The following is a 24,696-nucleotide window of genomic DNA, read 5'->3' as shown; positions in this document are numbered from 1 at the left end:
GAAGGTGGTAGAACTAGAAGACATGAAATGAGATTGAAGGGGGGCAGACTCAAGAAAAATGTCAGGAAGTATTTTTTCACGGAGAGAGTGGTGGATGCTTGGAATGCCCTCCCACGGGAGGTGGTGGAGATGAAAACGGTAACTGAATTCAAACATGCGTGGGATAAACATAAAGGAATCCTGTTCAGAAGGAATGGATCCTCAGAAGCTTAGCTGAGATTGGGTGGTGGAGCCGGTGGTGGGAGGCGGGGCTGGTGGTTGGGAGGCGGGGATAGTGCTGGGCAGACTTCTACGGTCTGTGCCCTGAAAATGACAGGTACAAATCAAGGTAAGGTATACACAAAAAGTAGCACATATGAGTTTATCTTGTTGGGCAGGCTGGATGGACCGTGCAGGTCTTTTTCTGCCGTCATCTACTGTGTTACTATCGTATGTTACTATGTTACTATAAGCAGCAAACTATCTAAGTGAAGGTTCCAATAGGACTGTTAATTGTAACAAGAGCTAACTGCTAGGTTTTTTAGTAGGCAGGTATTCACAATGTATTAGTCAGGACTGGTGTAAGGTTTGGATGAATGTGGAATGTGGGGTGTGTGTGCAAGTGGTTTAATTTTCATTTGATGATTTTATAAAGTTTTGAAATTTGTGATATATTATAAAGTGCAATTAAAAAATAGTTGAAATATGGTTGAGTATTGAACATATACAGTACAGCTATTCATATATTGTACCCAGTTTAGTGATTTGTATCATTAAACAGTAAGGATTTTTGTAATATATTTATCTGTTCCTTTTTTTTAGAATTCAAAATACATTAGGATCCATAAAGTTATGTCAGTTTCTAACTTTGTAATGAAACAGAAGGATCTATGGATTTCAGACATCTTTCTAACAGCACTTCAGAACCTGCCCTTGGAGTACAATTATGCCTTATACAGCAGGATATTTGATGACTTTGGGACTCATTATTTCAGCGCTGGCTCAATGGGTGGCATCTATGACCTTCTCTATCAATACAGCTCAGACGAATTGAAAACTCAGGTATTTTATGAAAGGTTTAGGACAGAAGGGTATTAACTAATACAGAAGTACTATTGTATCTATTCCTGCATATGTATTTCACTTCGGGCATTTGGGGAGGGGCAATATTCAAAGGCTTTTATGCACATGTAAAGAAGAATTCTATATATAGCGTTTAATGTTAGGCACTACTTCCATGACAAATTTTCTTCATAGAAAAGCATTCTAACAGATGTAAGGTGCCGAAACAGGACAGAAATGGCAGATCCGCAGCAAAAACCACTTACATGCTGATTAATAGAATGGTGCATAAATATTTCCGCACAAATCTGCAATGATTCCCTATGAGAAAAGGCTAAAGCGGCTGGGGCTCTTCAGAGTGGAGAAAAGACGGCAGTGGGGAGATATGATAGAGGTTTATAAAATACTAGGACTAGGGGACGTGCAATGAAGCTACTAAGTAGTAAATTTAAAACGAATTGGAGAAAATTTTTCTTCACTCAACGTGTAATTCAACTCTGGAATTTGTTGCCAGAAAATGTGGTAAAGGCAGTTAGCTTAGCAGAGTTTAAAAAGGTTTGGACGGCTTTCAAAAGGAAAAGTCCTTAGACCATTATTAAATTGGACTTGGGGAAAATCCAGTATTTCTGGGATAAGCAGCATAAAATGTTTTGTACTTTTTGGGGATCTTGTCAGGTATTTGTGACCTGGATTGGCCACTGTTGGAAACAGGATGCTGGGCTTGATGGACCTTTGGTCTGTCCCAGTATGGCAATACTTATGTACTTATGTATTTATGAACATTTGGAAGTCCTTTTACTAAGCTGCGTAGGTGCCTACATGCATCCAAAGTGCGTCAATTTTGAACTACCGCCTGGCTACTGTGTGACCCAGGGGGTAATTTCAGTTTTTTACTTGCGCCCGCTACGCGAGCTGGAAAATATTTTTTATTTTCTGGTGCACGGCGGTAATCAGTCAGTAATAGGCATTGTACACACGCTGATGATTACAGCCTGGTTAGCGTGTGAGACCTTACTGCCAAGTGAGTGGTTGGCGGTAACATCTCAGACCCAAAATGGACGCGCCAATTTTAATTTTGCCGCACATCCATTTTCGGCAAAAAAAAGGCTTTCTTTGCAGGCACGCTGAAAAATGGATCTGCACGCATCCAAATCATGTGCCTACACTAGTGCAGGCCATTTTTCAGCGTGCCTTAGTAAAAGGACCCCTAGTTTTTTTTTTGTTACATTTGTACCCTGTGCCAGGGCCGTGCCTAGGGTCTCTGGCGCCCCCCTGCAGCCTATCAGTTGGCGCCCCCCCTGCAGACTATCAGTTGGCGGCGGCGGCGCCCCCCCCCCCTTGAAAATGATCGCTCACCACTTGCCACACTGACAGGAATTGTCAGCAATATTCTTAGAAAGAAATTGCTATACATTGCAAAATAAGATAGCAGATGTAAATTCTCAAAGTGGACATATTCCAAACACTAAAATGAAAATAAAATGATTTTTTTTCTACCTTTGTTGTCTGGTGACTTTCTTTTTCTGATCATGCTGGCCCAGTATCTGATTCTGCTGCTATCTGTCCTCTTAACTCCGTTTCCAGGGCTTCCTTTCCTTTCCTCCTTTCTTCTTCATTTCTGGTCCTCAGCTTCTGCCTATTTTCTTCATCCATGTGCAGTTTTTCTCCTCTCTCCCTGAGCCCTGCCCTCCCAATCCATGCCCATCCATGCTCCTCTGTCCCCTGCCCCCTCCATTCATCCCTTTCCAGCAATTCCCCTCTCTCCCTGAGCCCTGCCATCTCAATCCATGCTCATCCATGCTCTTCTGTCCCCTGCCCCCTCCATTCATCCCTTTCCAGCAGTTCCCCTCTCTCCCTGAGCCCTGCCATCTCAATCCATGCCCATCCATGCTCCTCTGTCCCCTGCCCCTCCATTCATCCCTTTCCAGCAATTCCCCTCTCTCCCTGAGCCCTGCCATCTCAATCCATGCCCATCCATGCTCCTCTGTCCCCTGCCCCTCCATTCATCCCTTTCCAGCAATTCCCCTCTCTCCCTGAGCCCTGCCATCTCAATCCATGCCCATCCATGCTCCTCTGTCCCCTGCCCCTCCATTCATCCCTTTCCAGCAATTCCCCTCTCTCCTTGAGCCCTGCCATCTCAATCCATGCCCATCCATGCTCCTCTGTCCCCTGCCCCCTCCATTCATCCCTTTCCAGCAATTCCCCTCTCTCCCTGAGCCCTGCCATCTCAATCCATGCCCATCCATGCTCCTCTGTCCCCTGCCCCCTCCATTCATCCCTTTCCAGCAATTCTCCTCTCTCCCTGAGCCCTGCCCTCCCAATCCATGCCCATCCATGCTCCCCTGTCCCCTGCCCCCTCCATTCATCCCTTTCCAGCAATTCCCCTCTCTCCCTGAGCCCTGCCATCTCAATCCATGCCCATCCATGCTCCTCTGTCCCCTGCCCCCTCCATTCATCCCTTTCCAGCAATTCCCCTCTCTCCCTGAGCCCTGCCATCTCAATCCATGCCCATCCATGCTTCTCTGTCCCCTGCCCCCTCCATTCATCCCTTTCCAGCAATTCCCCTCTCTCCCTGAGCCCTGCCCTCCCAATCCATGCCCATCCATGCTCCCCTGTCCCCTGCCCCCTCCATTCATCCCTTTCCAGCAATTCCCCTCTCTCCCTGAGCCCTGCCCTCCCAATCCATGCCCATCCATGCTCCCCTGTCCCCTGCCCCCTCCATTCATCCCTTTCCAGCAATTCCCCTCTCTCCCTGAGCCCTGCCATCTCAATCCATGCCCATCCATGCTCCTCTGTCCCCTGCCCCCTCCATTCATCCCTTTCCAGCAATTCCCCTCTCTCCCTGAGCCCTGCCATCTCAATCCATGCCCATCCATGCTTCTCTGTCCCCTGCCCCCTCCATTCATCCCTTTCCAGCAATTCCCCTCTCTCCCTGAGCCCTGCCCTCCCAATCCATGCCCATCCATGCTCCCCTGTCCCCTGCCCCCTCCATTCATCCCTTTCCAGCAATTCCCCTCTCTCCCTGAGCCCTGCCCTCCCAATCCATGCCCATCCATGCTCCCCTGTCCCCTGCCCCCTCCATTCATCCCTTTCCAGCAATTCCCCTCTCTCCCTGAGCCCTGCCCTCCCAATCCATGCCCATCCATGCTCCCCTGTCCCCTGCCCCCTCCATTCATCCTTTTCCAGCAATTCCCCTCTGTCCCTTCCATGACCCCCCCCTCGCATCCATGCTCCTCTCTCTCCCATGTCCCAGCCTGGCCCGCCCTCTTCTCCCCCCCCCCTTCGCATCCATGCTAAGTAGTAGTAGTCGTTTCTCCTCTGCCCTCCCGCTCCCATTGTTCAACTGCGGCTGCCCACCCTCTTCTCTCCCCCCCCCCCCCCCAACATCCCTTTTCTTTTCTTTTTTCTTTTTAAATTTACCTCCGTGGCGGTTCCGGCAGCGCAGCGTCAGGGAAGGAGGCGGCGCTCCCGACGTCTAGCCTTCCCTTCGCTGTGTTCCGCCTTCTTCTGACGTCATCCTTGACGTCAGAAGAAGGCGGAACACAGCGAAGGGAAGGCTAGACGTCGGGAGCGCCGCCTCCTTCCCTGACGCTGCGCTGCCGGAACCGCCGCCACGGAGGTAAATTTAAAAAGAAAAAAAAAGAAAAGGGAGGGCGAGCGAGGTGAGCATGGTGCGGCGGCGGCGGCGGCGGCGGCGCCCCCCCCCCCCCCCCCCGAGGGAAGCGCCCCCCTGCCATGCTTACCTTGCTTACCGGGTCAGCACGGCCCTGCCCTGTGCTTTTCCACTCATGGCAGGCTCAATGTGGCAATGGAGGGTTAAGTGACTTGCCCAGAGTCACAAAGAGCTGCCTGTGCCTGAAGTGGGAATTGAACTCAGTTCCTCAGGACCAAAATCCACCACCCTAACCACTAGGCCACTCCTCCACTCCAGTTTCTAATTCGAACTAAGAGATGTTATGCATTTGTAATTATTTTGTAAGATTTTTATTTGTATATTTCAGCTTGTATGTAGTATAATGCATCTTTGCATTTTGTAATCTGAATGCATTATAATATACAAGCAAAAAAGCCCGTTTCGCTAAAAAATGAAACGGGCACTAGTAAGGCTATTGTCTGTCCCCTGCCCTGCCCTCCATGTCCAGCGATTCTTCCCTTCCTTCCCTTCCCATCCCCTCCCATCCCATCCATGTCCAGCGATTCTCCTCTGACCTGCCCTGCCCTCCCCTTGGTGTCCCGCTATTCTGTCCTCTCCTCCATGTCTAGCAATTGTACTGTGCCCTGCCCTGTCATCCATGTCCCGCGATTCTCCCCTCGCCTCCCATCCCATCCATGTCCATTAATTCGCCTCTGCCCTGCCCTCCCATCCCATCCATGTCCAACGATTCTCCTCTGCCCTGCCCTCCCATCCCATCCATGTCCAGCGATTCTCCTCTCCCATCCATGGCCAGTGACTCTGTCCTTCCTGTCACCCTGCCTTTATGCCTTTCATGTTACCTGAGGTCGCAGCAGTGGCAGGCTGGGCTTGCGTCACCTCCATCCTTCCCTTGCCTTTTCTCTCAGTGTCCCGCCCTCCTCTGACGTCATTTCGTCTTTACACGAGGGTGGGACACTGAGAGGAAAGGGAACGCTGGAGATGAGCTGACGTCAGCATGCTGTTACGAACCCAGCCAGCCAGGAATCCAGGGAAGCAGAGTTACAAATTATTATATAGATATTTGTGCACCGCTTTGGACCCACAGAGAAATTAGTGGTTAACAAATGCTGGATTAGATTAGATTAGATGGTAAGAGCATGGGTGGTTCAGGGGCATTTCCTTACAATGTGTGCAATGCTATCAAATAGTGTGGATCCATGCACAACTTGCGTGCCAGGATTTACACCTGAATTCAGGCGTAAAACTCCTTTGGGTGTGGATCCCGGTGCTACGAGCTGTTCTATAAAGGGCGCTAATCCCAGAACGTCCAATATAGAATACCGCTCAGCATCAATTTTTTTCGGCACCGAATTTTGAGTGCCATTTACTGTATCTGGCCCATGGACTGTAATTTATAACAAAGGCTAATAAGGCATATAGACACATATGGGGCTAAATTCAGTAGATGGTGGCCAAATTTGGGTGCCCAAAAAAATGAGCACCAAATGCTATTCTATAAACGGCACTCTGAGTTGGGCACCATTTATAGAATAGCGCTTATTCACCAGGATCTGCACCCAGTTTTGGGTGTGAGGATTTACAAAAAGGTCTCACTAAACAACAGTAAACCTCAGAAACCACCGCTGTTAATGTTATGCAGATGGCTCATTTATCAGCGTCAATTGTGGTTGTCTCATTCATTGGTCCAAAAACCCTTTTTATTTAATTTTTTATTGATTTAACTTTTCTTCAGTCACTTTCCTTTCAATCAAAAAAGTAGCTCTCATTTATCAATAAAAATGTAAATAAAAAGGGTTTTTGGACCAATGAATGAGACTGGTGGTTTCTGAGGTGCTTTCCTTATATATATAAAAAAATAAAATAGTGTTTACTGTTGTTTAATGAGACCTTTTTGTTTTTTCATCATTGAACTTTGGTCTTACATCTCTATTGTAATTCGGAGTGTGAGGATTTACACCAACTGAAACCCAGTGTAAATCCTCAGGCCTGAGTTAGGTGCAAATCTGCCATATTTTTTAACAGTGTTTCTCAAGTCAGTCCTGGAATACCCCCTTGCCAGTCAGATTTTCAGGATATCCACAATGAATATGTATTATTATAACCTAAATATTACAAAAACTATACTCAACCTTAACTAGTACATCAAAACCGTACCTTTATTAACATTCAACATAAAAAATCAACATGAAAAATCAAATTGGTAATGGAGATTCAATTTTACCCACCGAAGTAGGTTAATTATCAACTATAACAGATGTCCGTAATTACCAAGCATACCTCCTTGAACTTTGCATATAATAAATGTAGTCTTTTACTTATCTTATTTGCATTCCCAAAAAGACACTGTAAAGTTCATCTATGAATAAATGTCAATTCTTTTGTTCGTTGATAAAAAACCACTGTCATCAATCCAAACAGTATCAATCTCCTTAGGAGGGTGCAGTCTCTTCAAACGCAATCTGTTGCACTCCAAAATAATCCTTCTGTTGGATACCTCCCACAACGGTGTTGTAATCTCACATTATCCACTCAGTCATGTTGATTTTTTATGTTGAATGTTATTTTTCATGTTGATTTTTTATGTTGAATGTTAATAAAGGTACGGTTTTGATGTACTAGTTAAGGTTGAGTATAGTTTTTGTAATATTTAGGTTATAATTGAGATAATTAATTGAATTAACTGATAAATAGGGTGTTGTGACCAGAAGTGTTAGTTAACAATGAATATGTATGAGAGATTTGCATACAATGGAAGCAGTATATGCAAATCAATCTCATGCATATTCATCGTGGATATCCTGAAAACCTGACTGGCAAGAGGGTACTCCAGGACTGACTTGGGGAAACACTGTTCTTTAACAATGCCTGCAAATTCTAGAATTGACCCTGACCCGCCCATGTCCTTCCCATGGCCACACCCCTTCTTGGATCCACGCATAAAAACCTATATGCACATCTGTTTATATAAATTAACTAGGAAGATACATGTGTAAATGCAAATTGCTGCCAATTAGCGCTAATAATTGTTAGCAGCCAATTATTGGTTCCAGTTAGGCTCATTATTCAATTAAATTACATGAGCAACTTGGGCACGCGCTCAATTTTAAGCGCCATTTATAGAATTTGGAGGATGATGTGCCTTATTTATAAAAGCAAAGTGGAAACAAAGGAAGCCTCTATCAAGATTGTGAATGAAAAAAAAGTAATTCAATATTAAAAAATACTCACAACAAATTAAAAGTGCACACAAGATATGTGGAGGGTCATTTTCGATATGATGTCCAAATGGCGAAAAAAAGTTTACCAGAAAATGTTTTAAAATGTCAGTCTATGATGGAAGAAATAAATAAACATGTTCCAATGTTTGAAAGTACACAATATAAACGTTTAGAAAGAGGATACACTGCAAACGTCATAGACCTTTTGAGATAAACATTTCTGCCAATTGGAAATACACTACGCAAAATGTGCAATGGCAGTACTGATCCCGGTGTCATGAAAATGTCAGAAGTAACAGCAGCACGTTCCCTCCATGTGTACAACGTGCATATAAACCTCCTGCATGTGGAGGAACATTCCTCAGTGTGACCAGTCATGTCTCTTAAGGGGGAAGCCTAAATTTACTGTGCCAGAGATAGAGCTCCTGGTCCTCCTATGCCTGAGGAAGTTTTAAGCACCAACACCACCTTCCACCCCACAATCCAGCTTATAATCGAACGAGAAAAACGCCCAAGTTCCGACCTAAATCGGGAGATGGACGTTTATCTCACAAAAACGAATAAAGCGGTATAATCGAAAGCCGATTTTTGGGCGTTTTCAACTGCACTCCGTGGCGGATGCGGACAAAGTTTATGGGGGCGTGTCAGAGGTGTGGCGAAGGCGGAACTGGGGCGTGGTTATCTGCCGAACAGAGATGGGCGCATTTCACAGATAATGGGACAAAAGTTTGCGTTTTTAGCTAGAATTTAGGGCACTTTTCCTGGACCCTGTTTTTTTCACGAATAAGGCCCCAAAAAGTGCCCTAAATGACCAGATGACCACTGGAGGGAATCGGGGATGACCTCCCCTGACTCCCCCAGTGGTCATAAACCCCCTCCCACCTCAAAAAATGATGTTTCACAACTTTTTATTTTGACCCTCAAATGTCATACCCACCTCCCTGGCAGCAGTATGCAGGTCCCTGGAGCAGTTGTTAGGGGGTGCAGTGGACTTCAGGCAGGTGGACCCAGGCCCATCCCCCCCCTACCTGTTACAATTGTGCTGCTTAATGCTTAGTCGTCCAACCCCCCCCCCCCCCGAACCCACTGTACCCACATGTAGGTGCCCCCCTTCACTCCTTAGGGCTATAGTAATGGTGTAGACTTGTGAGCAGTGGGTTTTGAGGGGGATTTGGGGGGCTCTACACACAAGGGAAGGGTGCTATGCACCTGGGAGCTCTTTTACCTTTTGTTCTGTTTTTGTAAAAGTGCCCCCTAGGGTGCCCGGTTGGTGTCCTGGCATGTTAGGGGGACCAGTGCACTACGACTCCTGGCCCCTCCCACGAACAAATGCCTTGGATTTATTCGTTTTTGAGCTGGGCGATTTCATTGTCCATTATCGCTGAAAAGCAAAAACGCCCAGCTCATAACTTGGCGAATAAAACATGGACGTCTAATTTTTTCGAAACTACGCTTGGGTCCGCCCCTTCACGGACCCGTTCTCGGAGATAAACGCCCATGGAGATAGGCGTTTCTGTTCGATTATGCCCCTCGATGTCTCCATGAGGGCATGGAGATCCATTAGAGGCAGCCTGGCAAGGTGAGTGTGAAGCATTGCCCCCTGGGATCATAGCATCACTCATGTGCCAGCACCATACCTATGCTGGGTCACATACAGTGAGGTCCCTTTGTTGTTGCAATACAAGTTATTGGAATTTTCATTACAATGAATAAAAAAAAACATGTGACATCAGAATGTCCAGAATATCCAATGACAAGTAATAATGGGGGTCCACTCCACTACCCCTTCAATACAGAAATGAGAGGCTGTATATACCTGGACCCCCTCCCCCACACACACTCCAGCATGCAGTGGCTACATACTGATGGCAATGTTGGCAGCACCTCACTAAAGTACACTGAACCCCACCCCAAGGCACATCTGGTTTACCCCACTTCCCATCACCTGTGCACTTGCTCCACAGAAAGGCCACCATGCCATCTCTGTCCCTATGGCCACCTCAGCTCACACAGCACCTGTGCCTGTGTACTGCATATCCATTCCCTCAGCACCGCACCCCACCCTACCCCACCCCCTCATCTGGCTATAGCCATCTGTCACAAGCTATGTGAGGAGCATTGCACATGTCATTAAAAAAAATTATGTATGTGATGCAAGAAGACCCATCACTGGAACCCTGTCTCTACTAATTTTTGTTTTGTAGGAGATTCAGTATACACAGAGACTTGAGTCGGTGCCAGTACCATAAGATTAGAGTTACCATACTTGCAGAGACAAAAAAGGGGACACAAAAAATAAAATGCCATACTGCTCTTGGGCCCTGGCTCTCCGCCAGCCCTACCCCAGCCCTGCCCCTATTACACCACACCACACCCTGCCACACAGTCACTTTGACCCCCCAAGAACGCCAGATTCTATAAGCAATGAAAATACTGGTAAAAGTAACAGAATTCATTTTCTTCTGTGCACTGCTCAATACAGAATTAGAAAAGATGTACATTTCCAAAAAAGTAAACATCCATGAGCAGAATGTCCCACTTTCCTTTCCCTCCCATCCATGAGTAGCATGTCCCCCCTCACCTCTCCTTTCCATCCCCTTCTATCCACATGCTGTGTTTCCCCCTTTTCTCATCCCCCTTCATGTACATCCCCATCAACAATCTTTTTTCCAGCCCCCCCCTCCCTCCCTGCACCCCCACTCCATCCACCTTTTTTCCAGTCCCCTCCCTCCGCGCTGCAGTTGACCTGCCCACTGTTGCCAGTTCTTGAAAATGGCTGACTTGAAGTGTTGGCAGCCATTTTCAAGAAATCAAGACAGCAGACAGAAAAGAGGCATGTTATGGTAGGTTTGGGGGACAGAAGAAGACCAGCCCACTCACCAGCCACTGTTCCCTCTAAGGAGCGATCTGCTGCGTGCAAATTTTTTTTTTGAGTGAGCACGAAAATAGCCCAACAGTCATAAAAGAGTGGGAGGGGTAAAGGTCCCCCTGCCCAGAGTTATCTGTGAAATGGGGGGTCCCCCCAAGGTATCTGCGGAGGGAGGTCCCCCCCAGCTATCTAAAGGAACAAATTTCATATTAATTATTGTTAAAACAATGAAATAACATCAATAAATACATGAAATAAATACATTAAAAGAGGCCTCGGTCAGTCTCTCTAAAAACTGCATCTGGCTGCATGTTTCAGCAACTAAACCTCTGATCTATTGTAATTGATTAATAATCAGAGCAGGTAAGATTTCTCTTGACAAATATTTCCACCGCTATGCATACTTAAACTGGATTGATTCTGTCCTTATATATCATTTAAGCATTAGTTGTAGACATTACTCAATACATATAGAAATGAATGAAGCCATTAAATTATGGCTGTATAAATTATTAAATTATTAAAGCTTCCATGTTGCATGACTAACAATAGGTAGAAATGAATGTGCTGCTACTATCTCTTGACTGAATTTGAAATTTTTAGCAGCTGTGTTAGGTACAATCCAGACCAGAGCTTCAGTTTCATTTCATGTGTCAGTTCCTGATTATATCTACTCTGCATAGAATGTGCCTTCATAACTTGGCATTGCATCATTTTCACTTTCAATGCCTGAGCAAGGGGCATTTGCTAAGCTTCAGAATGGTTATCAGCCTACCCAATTCCTGCCCCTTCCCCCCCCCCCTCCCTGATTCCTGCCCGGACTCATGCTTCTTCTGGTCCTCCAGATTCCCAACTTGCAGTTTGTACACTGCTTTTCTCAGGGAGGGAACCAGCAGAGGTGGCCAGAAGGATGGATGGATCAAACAAACAAACAGACTCCCTTTGCCATTTCTCAGCCTGCTGTAGACAACATAGGCATGGGGACATAAACACACCCACATCCCTGACAAGAGCTGGAATAATAGCCCCAGCCATGCAACAGCGTAGAGGCATACTACCTCTCAGCCAGTGCCTGGTCACTTAGGGCCCTCCAGCAGGGACAGGACCCATCTTGCATGGCCTTAGGGAGACAACCCTCTTAGTGGGCAAACAGATATCACATCAGTGGCTTCGGGGTTCTCCCCCCCCCCCCCCCCCCGGATAACAACCAGCATCCCCGAGCTGTCCCTGTCCCTGCCTGCTGCCTGCCGAGAGCAAGCTAGATCACTATGAATGCCATGTAGGATGTGTCAATCCCAATTGTCAACCTTTTAAACACACAGATCACCCTCTAGCTCATGCACAGCCTGCCCCAGAGCAGTCAGCCCCAGACCAGCCTGCAGCAGAGAGGGCCTGGGAGGAGGTGGTACTGGCCCCTGGGAGGTGCCCCTCACCTTATGACAGGGTCAACCTAGCAGGGGGATGTCCACTAGGAGTAGGAAGAGGACCCTTGGAGGGACATCCCACCCCACTGGAAAGTGAAGAAACAGTGAAGGAAGAGCCCCTCCCCCCCCCCCCCCCCACCCAGGCAGGAAAGCAGCCCATTGTTGTAGCTGAGCTCCCCACAGGAAACAGCTGCTACACCTCTCGCCAAGCCCACCCTTACAGCCAATCTAGGCCAGCTTCTTCTGCAAGTCACAGGCCTGTGCAGAGACATGCAGCAGGAACTGGGAGGCCTATGCAGCATACTGGGGCACATCCTCACTGAGCTGAGGATACGCCATGAGGAGTGGCGTCAGCAAGAATGAAGGCCATAGACCTCATTTTTGTTACATAGTTTGGTGTTTTACTTTTGTCACAAATACAGTGTTCATAGTTATTTGCATACAAAGATCTCTGCCTCCACTGTGTGAAATATATGTACATTCCCTGATATGCAAGGCTGAAAACTGCAGTGGTTTAAACATTACTAGGCAAGCCCTGGAAGAGACTGTAGAATGAGGGGAGGGTGTAAGAGAGGTGTCCAAAGGGCCCTCAGTGTACACATTCAGACCAGCTTCTCTTTATGTCAAGTGCTCAACCAGAGGGCTGCCCAATTGAGAGGGATCCAATATGCCCTGCATCACAAGAAGACCCAGTAGGGTTTGAAACTGACATCCCCAGGATCCCACAGCACACATCAAACCATTATGTCATGCCTCCAATAGCTAGAAAAACAGTGATAGGGAATGCGTAATGAGCTGCCACAGCTAGCAATAACATTTGAACCTAGGTTGTCCACTTCTGCACCTGACACAGGTGTAAGGTATATGGAAGCTGCTACCAGGTTTCACACTGGGGGGGGGGGGGGGGAGAAATATGTAGGGTATATGTGAGTGGAGCCTTTCCTGAGACGAGACCTTGGGCCAGATATTCCCCTGCCAGGTCCTGGGGACACCCCAACACCTCAGGTGCTGAGGGGATATCCAAGGAATCTGTCTGAGAGACATGTGACTGCCCATCTATTTCACCATTGCACTTTGTAGCCTTTTGTCTCCTGGGGGTTCACAATCTCTGTATAGTCCTATACCAATGCTGCCAACAGATATCTGGGACAGTTGTGATTACCCTAAGCTCCCAGGTAGACATCTCACCGTTGCTCCCTTATATTGTATAGTGAGCCTTCCAAAACCCACCAAAAGCCTACTGTACCCAACTATACACCACTACAATAGCCCTTATGCCTACAGGCGACACCTATATATATTGTTACAGTAGGTTTTAGGTGAGGTTTAGAGGGCTCACACTTTCCACCACAAGGGTAACAGTTAGAAGTGAATTATTGACCTAGATTCACTTCTCCACAATACACTGCACCAACCACTAGGCTACAACAGGGCCCTGCATGCTGCTCTAATAGAAATGGCTATAATATCTGAGGGCTGTCATAGAAGTTGGTATGTACTGTTTCTTACATATCTTTGGGGGGGGTGGGAGGGGGTCAGGAAGTAAGGGGGTCATTCCTTTATTCCTCCAGTGGTCATCTGGTCATTTAGGGCACTTTTTTGTGGCTTAGTCATTGTTAATATAGAGACTATACCAAAAGCCAATAAACCCTTTAAAAGATTTTTTAGATGCTCATAATTTGTGATGCATGCCAACAAGTGACCTTTAGAATCATTTGCAGCTGAAATTCATGAACTCACAATTACATTGGGTTAAAACCTGGCTTTTTCATTCTGCATTTGGTTTATTTGTAGAATCTGAGTTCTTTTTTTTTTTTTACTTTCTATTTTACATCTTTGTGTACATGTGAGTTTTAGATTAATTTAGGAGAATTTTATATTTGAACTGTTACAGTACAAGCCGTTTTTGCTTGTACTGAGCGTATAATACATTTTTTTAAATAAATGAATAAATAAATACACATGCTTACCCTTTACTAACCTTAACTAATGCAAATTTTGTGTTGTTTTTTTTTTTTATTTTAAAGGTTTGACAAAGGAGGAATCAAAAGAGTGTGTCAGAACAGAAACAACCAGGCGTGTATTTTTCAGAAAGAAAAAAACAGTGAGAGAAAGGTGCACCACAAATAAAATGTCAGAACAACATGAAGGTAAGAAGGAATTTACAAACTTTAAAACGAATAAAATAACAAATCATGTAAATCAATCTATAGAACTGTCCTTATATTAAAATTGCATTAATAATGATGCCAGAGAGCAAACAAAGAGAGGGTTCAAAAATACACAGAATAAACCGAATCTCGGCAACAGTGATTGCAAGTTGCTTGGTACAATTTGTTTTAAAACCTGTAAAGACTTATTGCAGTTGACCCCTGAGGGGGTCCACTTTATTAAAGATTGTACCATTGTTCCAGTTCTGGAGGCCCTTTTGTGCATTAAAAATGATGCACCAGAAAATAAGGGTCATAAAAACAAAGACTCACAATCCAGAGAGAATGCTGCTTCGAGGTTTGTGTTGAGCATGGTTAGGTCAGACCATATTTCTGCTGCTTTAATGCAGTTGTCTATTAAACAGCATGTTTAATGCAAAGCTCTTATGTTGCTCTTTAAGTTACAACATGGTTTCTCTACTGGATGATTGCATGATACTAGTCAACATAGCAGGGATTTGAAATAAAAAAAACAGTGGGAATAATAAGAACATAAGCGTTGACTGGCTCCCTATCCATTTTCGTATCCTGTTCAAACTTCTTCTACTAATCTATAAATGTACTCACTCTGCTGCTCCAGAGTATCTCTCCTCACTCGTCCTTCCCTACACCCCTTCCCGTGCACTCCGTTCCATGGATAAATCCTTCTTATCCGTTCCCTTCTCCACTACTGCCAACTCCAGACTTCACTCCTTCTGTCTCGCTGCACCCTACGCCTGGAATAGACTTCCTGAGCCCCTACGTCTTGCCCCATCCTTGACTATCTTTAAATCTAGATTGAAAGCCCACCTCTTTAACGTTGCTTTTGACTTGTAACCACTTGTAACCACTCGCCTCCACCTACCCTCCTCTTTCCTCCACACATTAATTGATTTGCTTGTTTTATTTTTTGTCTATTAGATTGTAAGCTCTTTGAGCAGGGACTGTCTTTCTTCTATGTTTGTGCAGCACTGTGTACACTTTGTAGCGCTTTAAAAATGCTAAATAGTAGTAGTAGTAGTAGACTTACTGGGACAGACTGAAGGTCCATCATGCCCAGTATCCTGTTTCCACCGGTGGCCAATCCAGATGGAATGTTATGTTATGTTTTTGTTCCTCAGGAAAAAGGTCATTTACCAAAGGGAAATCCTATGAGTTTCTAAATCAGCCTCTTTGTTAGGAAAAAATGAACTTTCAAGTTTATATATAAAAAAACTGCTTGTGTTAGAAATATCTCATTTTCAATCTTGTCTAGGTTCCTTTTTACAATCTTCCGAAAGGTCTATTTCATTGGTGAAAGGTGGCAGAACTGAATATGTTGCAGCTTTGGCCTGGAAGAGAGATGGTGCATTCCCAGAAAGTAATGTATTCACAAATTGGTTGGAATCAACAAAGGATAACCCTATCGTGGTTGACTTTGAGGTATGGTGTGTGTACACATTAGCAAAGAACACTCTAGGGAAAGAGGAAAACTGCTACAAGATATAAACACCCATGTGTATGGAACTGTTTTCATCTCTTTAAAATGTAATAATGCCAATGAGCATCTTCCATTACTTTTTTTCTGACACAAAAATACAGGAAGTAGCTAAAGGAAATCAGCTCAACTACCTTCCATAGTTTAAACCTACATCGAACAAGGTCCTAGCTTAAAAATGTGTTTCACCATAGATGTAGCATGAAAGACCTCAATTTTGAAAACAGCAATTTTGAGGTTACTCTCCTCAGCAGGTTTTAAACATGCATATGTCTCATAAACATCCAGCAATGTGAACACTAAGGGCCTGTGTACTAAAGATTTTCTCTCCTTAAGAGGGTCATTTTCAAAATATTTTCCACCAGTATACATATAGTTACTCAGTTAAAGCATGTTTGAAAATGGTTCCCTCTCCATGCTTGATCAATAAAAACAAAAATACATACGTTGCTCACTTCTACCATAGAAAATTTTATAAAGTGATTTCTTTCATTGTGTTTTTTCTGTAGCTCTCCCCAATACTGGATCTAGTGAAGGATTTCCCTTGTGCAGTGACAAAGCGTCACAATCTCCAGAGAGCCCTTGTTGAGTACCTGGAGAGGTTTGACCCTTGCAGATGTGCCCCTTGTCCTAATAATGGCAGACCTGTATTATCAGGCATGAAATGTCTGTGCGTCTGTCAATCTGGAACCTATGGAGATAACTGTGAGAAACGAGCACCGGATTACACTTCAGGTACTAAGTATTAAGACTGATCTTTAGGCAAATGTATGCTAATAAAATTGATTCAAATAAGTAATGATGATCTAAAAGCAATTATGTGCCCACACATTTCTTATTATGAAAAAAGTGTACTTAGGAATACTTTCTATATACATAAATAGCCATGCTGTACAACACCCACTAGACAAACTTTATATAGCTTTCCCCACAAATGTGCTTAAATATGTTCCATTGCAATTTTAAAACACACTGACTCATGCATTTAAATCTGAAATAGAATAAATTTCAAACTCATTTGCTGAAGACGAAGTTTCAGCTATCAATTAAATCTTCTTTTCCATAGTCAACTTTGATCTCCCTTGCATACCCAAGGGACCCTTTTACTAAGCTGCGGCAAAATGTGGCCTTAGTGCAAGGGGAAAATCCACATAAGGGCAGTGGGGACTCACACGTTAAACCTGCACTAATCGATTAGCGCATGGAAATGCCGATGCACTAACCAAATTGCTTATATGTGTCCATTCCCCACCCCACACCCCTAGACACATCCCTGCACCAAAAATATAATTTTTATTTTTTAGCATATGGATAGTGCACACATATGACGTGGAGGGGCATTTTCAAAAGGGACTCCTAGTTGCGATTTGGACGTCCTTGCAAAATGGCAAAATCCAGGGGCGGGAAAACCCATATTTTCGAAACAAGGTGGACATCCATCTTTCATTTTGAAAATACCATCACAGACGTCCAAATCCTTAAATTTGGACATCCCTAGATTTGGTCGTCCCTAGACATGGACTTTTCTGATTTTCGGCGATTTTCGAAAAACCAAAGACGTCCATGTCAAAAACGGCCAAATGCAAGCCATTTGGGCTTGGGATGAGCCAACATTTGTGGTGCACTGGTCCCCCTGACATGCCAGGACAGCAACCGGGCACCTAGGGGGCTCTGCAGTGGACTTCATAAATTGCTCCCAGGAACATAGCTCCCTTACCTTGTGTGCTGAGCCCCCCAAACCCTCCCGCAAAACCCACTCCCCAAAACTGTACACCACTACCATAGCCCTTACGGGTGAAGGGGGCACCTATATATGTGTACAGTGGGTTTGTGGTGGGTTTTGGAGAGCTCGCTGTTCTCTCCACAAATGTAACAGGTAGGGGGGGTGTGGGCCTGGGTCCACCTGTCTGAAGTGCACTACAGTACCCACTAAAATTGCTCCAGGGACCTGCATGCGCTGTCATGGACCTGAGTATGACATCTTAGGCTGGCATGGAGGCTGGCACAAAATATTTTTAAATATGTTTTTGAGGGTGGGAGGGGATTAGTGACCACTGGGGGAGTAACGGGAGGTGATCCCCGATTCTTTCCAGTGGTCATCTGGTTATTTCGGACACCTTTTTGTGCCTTAGTCATAAGAAAAACATGTCCGGGTGAAAACGTCCAAGTGTTCGTCAGGGACGTCCTTGTTTTTATTCGATTATGGGTCTAGGACGTCCAAGTGTTAGGCAGCGCCCAAGTCCCGCCATCGCTACGCCTCTGACACGCCCCCTTGAACTTTGGCTGTCCTTGCGACGGAGTGCAGTTGGAGATGTCCTAAATCGGGTTTCGATTATGCCGATTTGGATGTCCCTGGGAGAAGGACGTCCATCTTCCGATTTATGTCGAAAGATGGATGTCCTTCTCTTTCGAAAATGAGCCCAAAAAGTACTGCAGGATGCCTTGGCATGCCCTGCGGTATGACTTTTTTTTTTGCTGCAGTAAGCATGTGTTAGTGCTTACCACATCTTAGTAAAGGGGCCCTTGAGTATCTTCTGCAATCAAACTAAACCATTCCACATTAGTTAGCTTTCACCATTTTTAACTTTTAAATCTCATTGACAGCAAATTGCATCAGTATTAAGAAGCACACATTCAGTTGGCGGTAATGTACTTTTATTTTCAAATTTAGGGTAGTCATATGGATAAGTTTCAACAGTTAAATTACTAAACAGCCAAAGTTATCTGTTTTGGGTAAGGGAAGGTGGCATTGACAGTTATCTGTTCAGCAGCTAATATATTTCTATGTACAAACATACAAATAAGAACATAAATATTGCCATACTGGGACAGACCAAAGATCCATCAAGCCCTGCATCCTGTTTCCAACAGTTGCCAATCCAGATTACAAGTACTTGGCAAGATCCCAAAACAATACAATATATTTTATGCTGCTTATCCTAGAAATATGCAGTGGATTTTCCCCAAGTCCATTTTAATAATGGCTGATGGACTTTTCTTTTAGGAAGCTATCCAAACCTTTTTTTAAACCCTGATAAGCTAACTGATTTTACTACATTCTCTGGCAAAGAATTCCAAAGTTTAATTACATGTTGAGTGAAGAAATATTTTCTCCGATTCGCTTTAAATTTACTACTTTTATCATATCTCCCATTAACTGTCTTTTCTCCAAGCTAAATCTTCTAATGGCTCACTAGCAGACTTAATAGTCACACCAGCAGGGAAACTTAGAAGGAAAGCTCTGCATCTGGCCTTTCTTTCCACATACTTACAAGGTTATAATAAAAGAATATGAACTCCAACTTCTCTGTTGTAGCCACCATCCTTGTTTTTCTAGTGGTATTTTTTAAAGGTAAATGGAAATAGATTTTACCATTTTGTTTTACTCTTATTTTTCAATTAAACACAAAGCAAATCTACTTTGTACAGAAATCTCGCTACACAAAATAATTCACATAAAGAAAAAGGAAACATAAATCATTCATTAGGCACAGTAGTCCACAAAATAAATGGGGGGGGGGGGGGGGGTAGAGGAACTCCATAAGCAGGAGAAGCTGCATTATAGATAAGTAAAAATACAAAACAAGAATTCCTGGTTTGGTAGGACATTAGCCCAACTCCATAAGCCAACATAAACCAGCACCGGGGGTGGGGGGGGGGGGGGTTACTATTTAAAAAACTTTGAAGTTGCAGATGATAGGTAGCATTATTCAGATTAACAATACATTTACAAGGAAAGCATAACTGGAATTTCACACCCAAGGAGATGACCTCCTGACACATTAAGAGAAACGTTTTCTCCTTTCTTACTTTGGTCCTGAGACATCTGGAAAAATAAGGACTTTATCTCCTAGGAAAACAACTCCAGAAGATCTATAGCACACATGACATAGAAGCACAGAGGGGGGGATAGTTGTGAATTTCAAATCTTCAATTAGGTTTAGAGGTAGTTCTGCCTCTTTCACCAATGGGTGTGAGGCCTACTTTTCTTTATGAATACTATTGTAATTGGCCAAAAATGTGCCTTGGTTTAAGGTGTAAATGCCCATAAGGTCCTAAGTATTGCCATACTGGGACAGACCGAAGGTCCTTCAAGCCCAGCATCCTGTTTCCAACAGAGGCCAATCCAGGTCATAAGCACCTGGCAAGATCCTAAAAAATACAAAACATTTTATGCTGCTTATCCTAGAAATAAGCAGTAGATTTTTCCCAAGTCCATTTTAATAATGGTCTATGGACTTTTCCTGTAGGAAACCATCCAAACCTTTTTAAACCTTGCAAAGCTAACTGCTTATACTGCATTCTCTGGCAATGAATTCCAGAGTTTAATTACACATTGATTGAAGTAAATTTTCTCCAATTCATTTTAAATTTACTACTTTGTAGCTTCATTGCATGTTCCCTAGTCCTAGTATTTTTGGAAAGAGTAAACAACCGATTCACATCTACCCATTCTACTGCTGTCATTATTTTATAGACCTTTATCATATCTTCCCTCAGTCGTCTTTTCTACAAGCTGAAGAGCCCTAGCCACTTTAGCCTTTCCTCATAGGGAAATCATCCCATCTCCTTTATCATGTTCGTCACCCTTCTCTGTACCTTTTATAATTCCACTATTGGGCTCATTTTCAAACGAGAAAAACATATAAAAAGTGACACAAATCTGCATTTGGACGTTTTTCTCACAAAAATGTCCAAATTGATATTTTCAAAAACAATTTTTAGACGTTTTTCTATGACGTCCGTCAGAAGTGCATTCAAATCGCAAGGGGGCATGTCAGGGGAGTGTGTTAGGGGTGGGATTTGGGCGTTCCTAACACTTAGACATTTTTCAGCCATAATGGAATAGAACAAAACCGTCCAAGACTAACACTAAGATGTTTTGAGCTAGACCTAACGTAACATTCTATTTACTTTTTTAGCCACCGCCGCACACTGATCAGACGGTTTCAACCAGGGGCGTATCTGCGTGGGGCCTCAGGGGCCTGGGCCCCCGCAGATTTCGCCCTGGACCCCCCTACCGCTGCCAACCCTCCCCCTCCGTTGCTCGCCTACCTTCGCTGGCGGGGGACCCCAACCCCCGCCAGCCGAGGTCCGCGTCCTCCTGCCGCTGCCGGCTGCCTTTGGTCCTTTAATTCTTCCATTGAAGCTGGCGCCGACGAAAGTTTCTTTTGAGTCTGACGTCGCTGCACGTTGTACGTGCAGGACGTCAGACTCAGAAATTGTTTCTGAGTCTGACGTCCTGCACGTACAACGTGCAACGTGCAGCGACGTCAGATTCAAAAGAAACTTTTTCGTCGGCGCCAGCTTCAATGGAAGAATGAAAGGACCAAAGGCAGCCGGCAGCGGCAGGAGGACGCGGACCTCGGCTGGCGGGGGTTGGGGTCCCCCGCCAGCGAAGGTAGGCGAGCAACGGAGGGGGAGGGTTAGCAATGGCAGCGGCTGGGGGGAGGGGGATCGGCAATGGCGGCGGCGGCGGCGGCGGCGGGGGGGGGGCTATAATGTGCCCCCCCTCTCTGGCCCTGGCCCCCCCTACCGCCGCAGTTCAGATACGCCCCTGGTTTCAACATATCATCAACAATGACTCCTAGATCCCTTTCCTGGTCAGTGACTCCTAGCATTGAACCTTGCATAACATAGCTATAATTCGGGTTCCTATTTCCCACATGCATTAATTTACACTTGCTCATATTAAACATCTGCCATTTAGATGCCCAGTCTCTCAGTCAGTCATGGTCCTCTTGTAATTTTTCAAAATCCTCTCACGATTTAACAACTTTGAATAACTTTGTGTCATCATCAAATTTAATTGCCTCACTAGTTGCTCCCATCTCTAGGTCATTTATAAATATGTTAAAAAGCAACGGTCCCAGCATAGCACCCTGGGAAACCTCACTATCTACCCCTCTCCATTGAGAATACTGACATTTCAACCGTACACTCTGTTTTCTATCTTTTAACCAGTTTTTAATCCACAATAGAACACTACCTCCTATCCCATGACTGTACAATTTCCTCTGGAGTCTTTCATGAGGTACTTTGTCAAATGCTGTTTGAAAATCCAGATACACAATATCAACCGACTCGCCTTTATCCATATGTTTATTCACCCCGTTCAAAGAAATGTAGTAGATTGGTGTGTTCTTTATAATTGTCTCTACCATTTTGCCCAGCACCATAGTGACTGATATTCAAAAACACTTATCAGTGAGGCTTGCTGTTCAGATAAGTGACCCTGGCTAAGGCTATCAATTATTATTATTATTACAGACCTCTACAACACTGTCTGAATATTATGAAAGTGGTATGTGGACAGAGCGAGTGAATTACTCAGATAGTGATACTCAGTTCCACAGCTGGATAACTTCCAGGATAATTTAGGACAACAACAAAATTATCCTGTGTTATCCTGGTAGATCTGAATAGTGGCACTAAATATCACTGCAATCTAGACAATGCCATCAATCACTGCTCTATCTGGTTATGCAGCCACTATCTGGATACCAACACTAAAAAACAACAAAAAAAAAGAACTACTGACCCAATATAACCTTGTACTTAAGACTTCAAGCCTTAGCATGAGGTTAATGGAAACAGGCTACCATGTGACCACATTAAGGGGCTTTGCAGTAATTTGCCTGTTTCAGTATGTTAAACTGCAAACTACTGCATTTCTCAGAATTCTTCCTTCAGGGTACATGGCATAGGCAGAGCATAGGCATGGAAGCATTAGCCAGCTAGTACACTACACTTCCTGTGTGCTGACTGGCTCCTAAATGTAATCTGGGTCTCAAGGACCAGCTCAGTTCTTCCTCCAATACCGACCTGGGCCACAAAAAATATACATCACAAAACCAATATTCTTTTTTCTTATCCTGTTCTCACCACGCACTCCAAACCTCATCCAGTCCTTTTGATTTGAGCTTGGACACAGGTTGGGGGCTGGATAAAGGTCCAGAAGGCGGTAAGGTGTTAAATTGGGGTTTAATCTGAGTATCCTTTCACAGTCTGGGAGTGAACTCTTCACTTCCTCTCATGCCACACCAAGGAATTAACTTTTATGCAAAATTTAATGAACTCTGCAATGGGCAGTTAATCCAAACTCAATATTTCTATGTATAGTCAGCATTTGGTTCAATAGGTTTTCTGTCCATCCAAGACTATTTGGTACAGTCTTATCCACTAATTAAACAGTTTCTTTTAGCAATTCAGAATTATGTACAAATATACAACTCCTCCAGTACATCACCCAATCTCTTTGGGCTGCATAATCCAAGGTTGTGCAGATAGTGTTGATGGTTACCAGCAAACTCCACCCAGATCAGACCTTCCTGACTGTCCTTTCTTCTAGAGTTGCACCTCAATAGGCTGCACCCTCTGGCTTTTAAAAGGCTCTTCTCTGTTCCTGCTTGTGAGCTGGGCTCCCCTTACCCACCCAGGGCACTCCTCTCCAACAGTTACTGGCTTTGGCTGACCATAACTCCCACTAAATCCAGTCTTAGGTTATCTGGCCTTTCAAGGATACCCCTTCTCCTCCTAGAATCCTGGCAAGGGTGAAAGCATCCAAAGACCATGTGCTTAAACAAACAGAAACTTTCATGACCTTCAAACTCTACCTTTACTGTCAATCATCCTCCAGAAACATTTCTCTCTGCAACTTACTTCCACAACACTCCCCTTGGGCTGGGCTTCCTTCCCACCCAGGGACATCTCTCTTCCTCCGTCCAGTGACTCCAGGGAGAAACCAATACCACTCAGTAATCCCCATTATAATGGGTGATTACATAAATAAGAGATGTGAAATCTCAGCAGGTACTATGCACTAATAGAAAAATTAATGCATGACCTATAAAAAAAATAGTGGGAGCACCTCCAAAAAGTGCTGTGTGAAATTTGCAGTTACCATATGGAAAAATCCTACATTAAGCCATGATAACTACAAATTTTAGTGCAATTCAGTAGAAGGGTCCCTAAAAGCCTTTCAATTAAACCAGCAAAGTGCTATGCACTTAAATAATATAACACATATTTAATATGAGCATCAATAAATTAAATACATAAAGAAGAAAAGTCTATAAATGGCACTCGACACCAAATGCTATTCTATGAATGGCCACTCAAAGATGAGCACTCATTGTAGAATAGCAGTGCCCAAATTTAGGCACTATGGCCTGCAACTGCTGAACAACAGCTGTAATTCCAGGCACCCAATTTGGGCACACATACCCAGCATTCTATAACACTGTATGCAAATTTTAAGAATGCTCCTGACCCACCCATGCACCTTCCTTGTCCACGCCCTCTTTTGGGTTGCACACTATGGGATTTGAGCGCACATTGTTATAGAATTCCAATTAATGGACCATATATTTTACATGTGGGGACTTAAATACAAGAAAGCTATATATAGTGTTCCAAACATAAAAGCTTCAAATGTTAGTTTTATATCCTCTTAATTTTTTATTGAAATTCTAAATATTTTCTAAAGATTCCAAACAGGAGTGTCATGAAGTCAATCTTACGTCACCCTCATCAGACTAAGTAGGGTATGAATCAATTTTTATGGGGGATCATCAGATGCTACTGCTGCTCACACCATAGGAACTCAGTGTCCCATATTCTATTGAACAATGGTTGTGGCGCAAATCGTCATAGGATCACCCCTAGAAACTTTTTAATGTGCATTTGCAATATAAAACATTTATCCAAAAAGGTGCTTAGTAAGACAGCATCTTTTATCTTTATCCAAAAATATGCATAATTGAAACATCCACATTTATTTTTTCTTTCTCAAATGGCAGCGACTTTTAACCACAGGAGAAC

At 44.2% G+C, this 24,696-nt stretch overlaps 1 protein-coding gene across 1 annotated transcript in view; it reads left to right on the top strand.

Moving 5' to 3' along the window:
- C6 (complement C6) overlaps window positions 1-24,696 on the top strand; it is a 126,857-nt gene that overhangs the window by 49,402 nt on the left and 52,759 nt on the right. The window contains exons 8-12 of the mRNA XM_030193083.1: window positions 802-1,041; window position 2,298; window positions 14,235-14,357; window positions 15,652-15,818; window positions 16,383-16,608. Of these exons, the coding sequence (XP_030048943.1) occupies window positions 802-1,041; window position 2,298; window positions 14,235-14,357; window positions 15,652-15,818; window positions 16,383-16,608 (757 nt within the window). The remainder of the gene's footprint in view (window positions 1-801; window positions 1,042-2,297; window positions 2,299-14,234; window positions 14,358-15,651; window positions 15,819-16,382; window positions 16,609-24,696) is intronic.

This window comes from Microcaecilia unicolor, chromosome 2, assembly GCF_901765095.1.
Source record: "Microcaecilia unicolor chromosome 2, aMicUni1.1, whole genome shotgun sequence".
Lineage (NCBI taxonomy): Eukaryota > Metazoa > Chordata > Amphibia > Gymnophiona > Siphonopidae > Microcaecilia > Microcaecilia unicolor.
The sequence above is the reverse complement of the archived record's forward strand: the minus strand, read 5'-3'. Positions and strand labels throughout refer to the sequence as shown.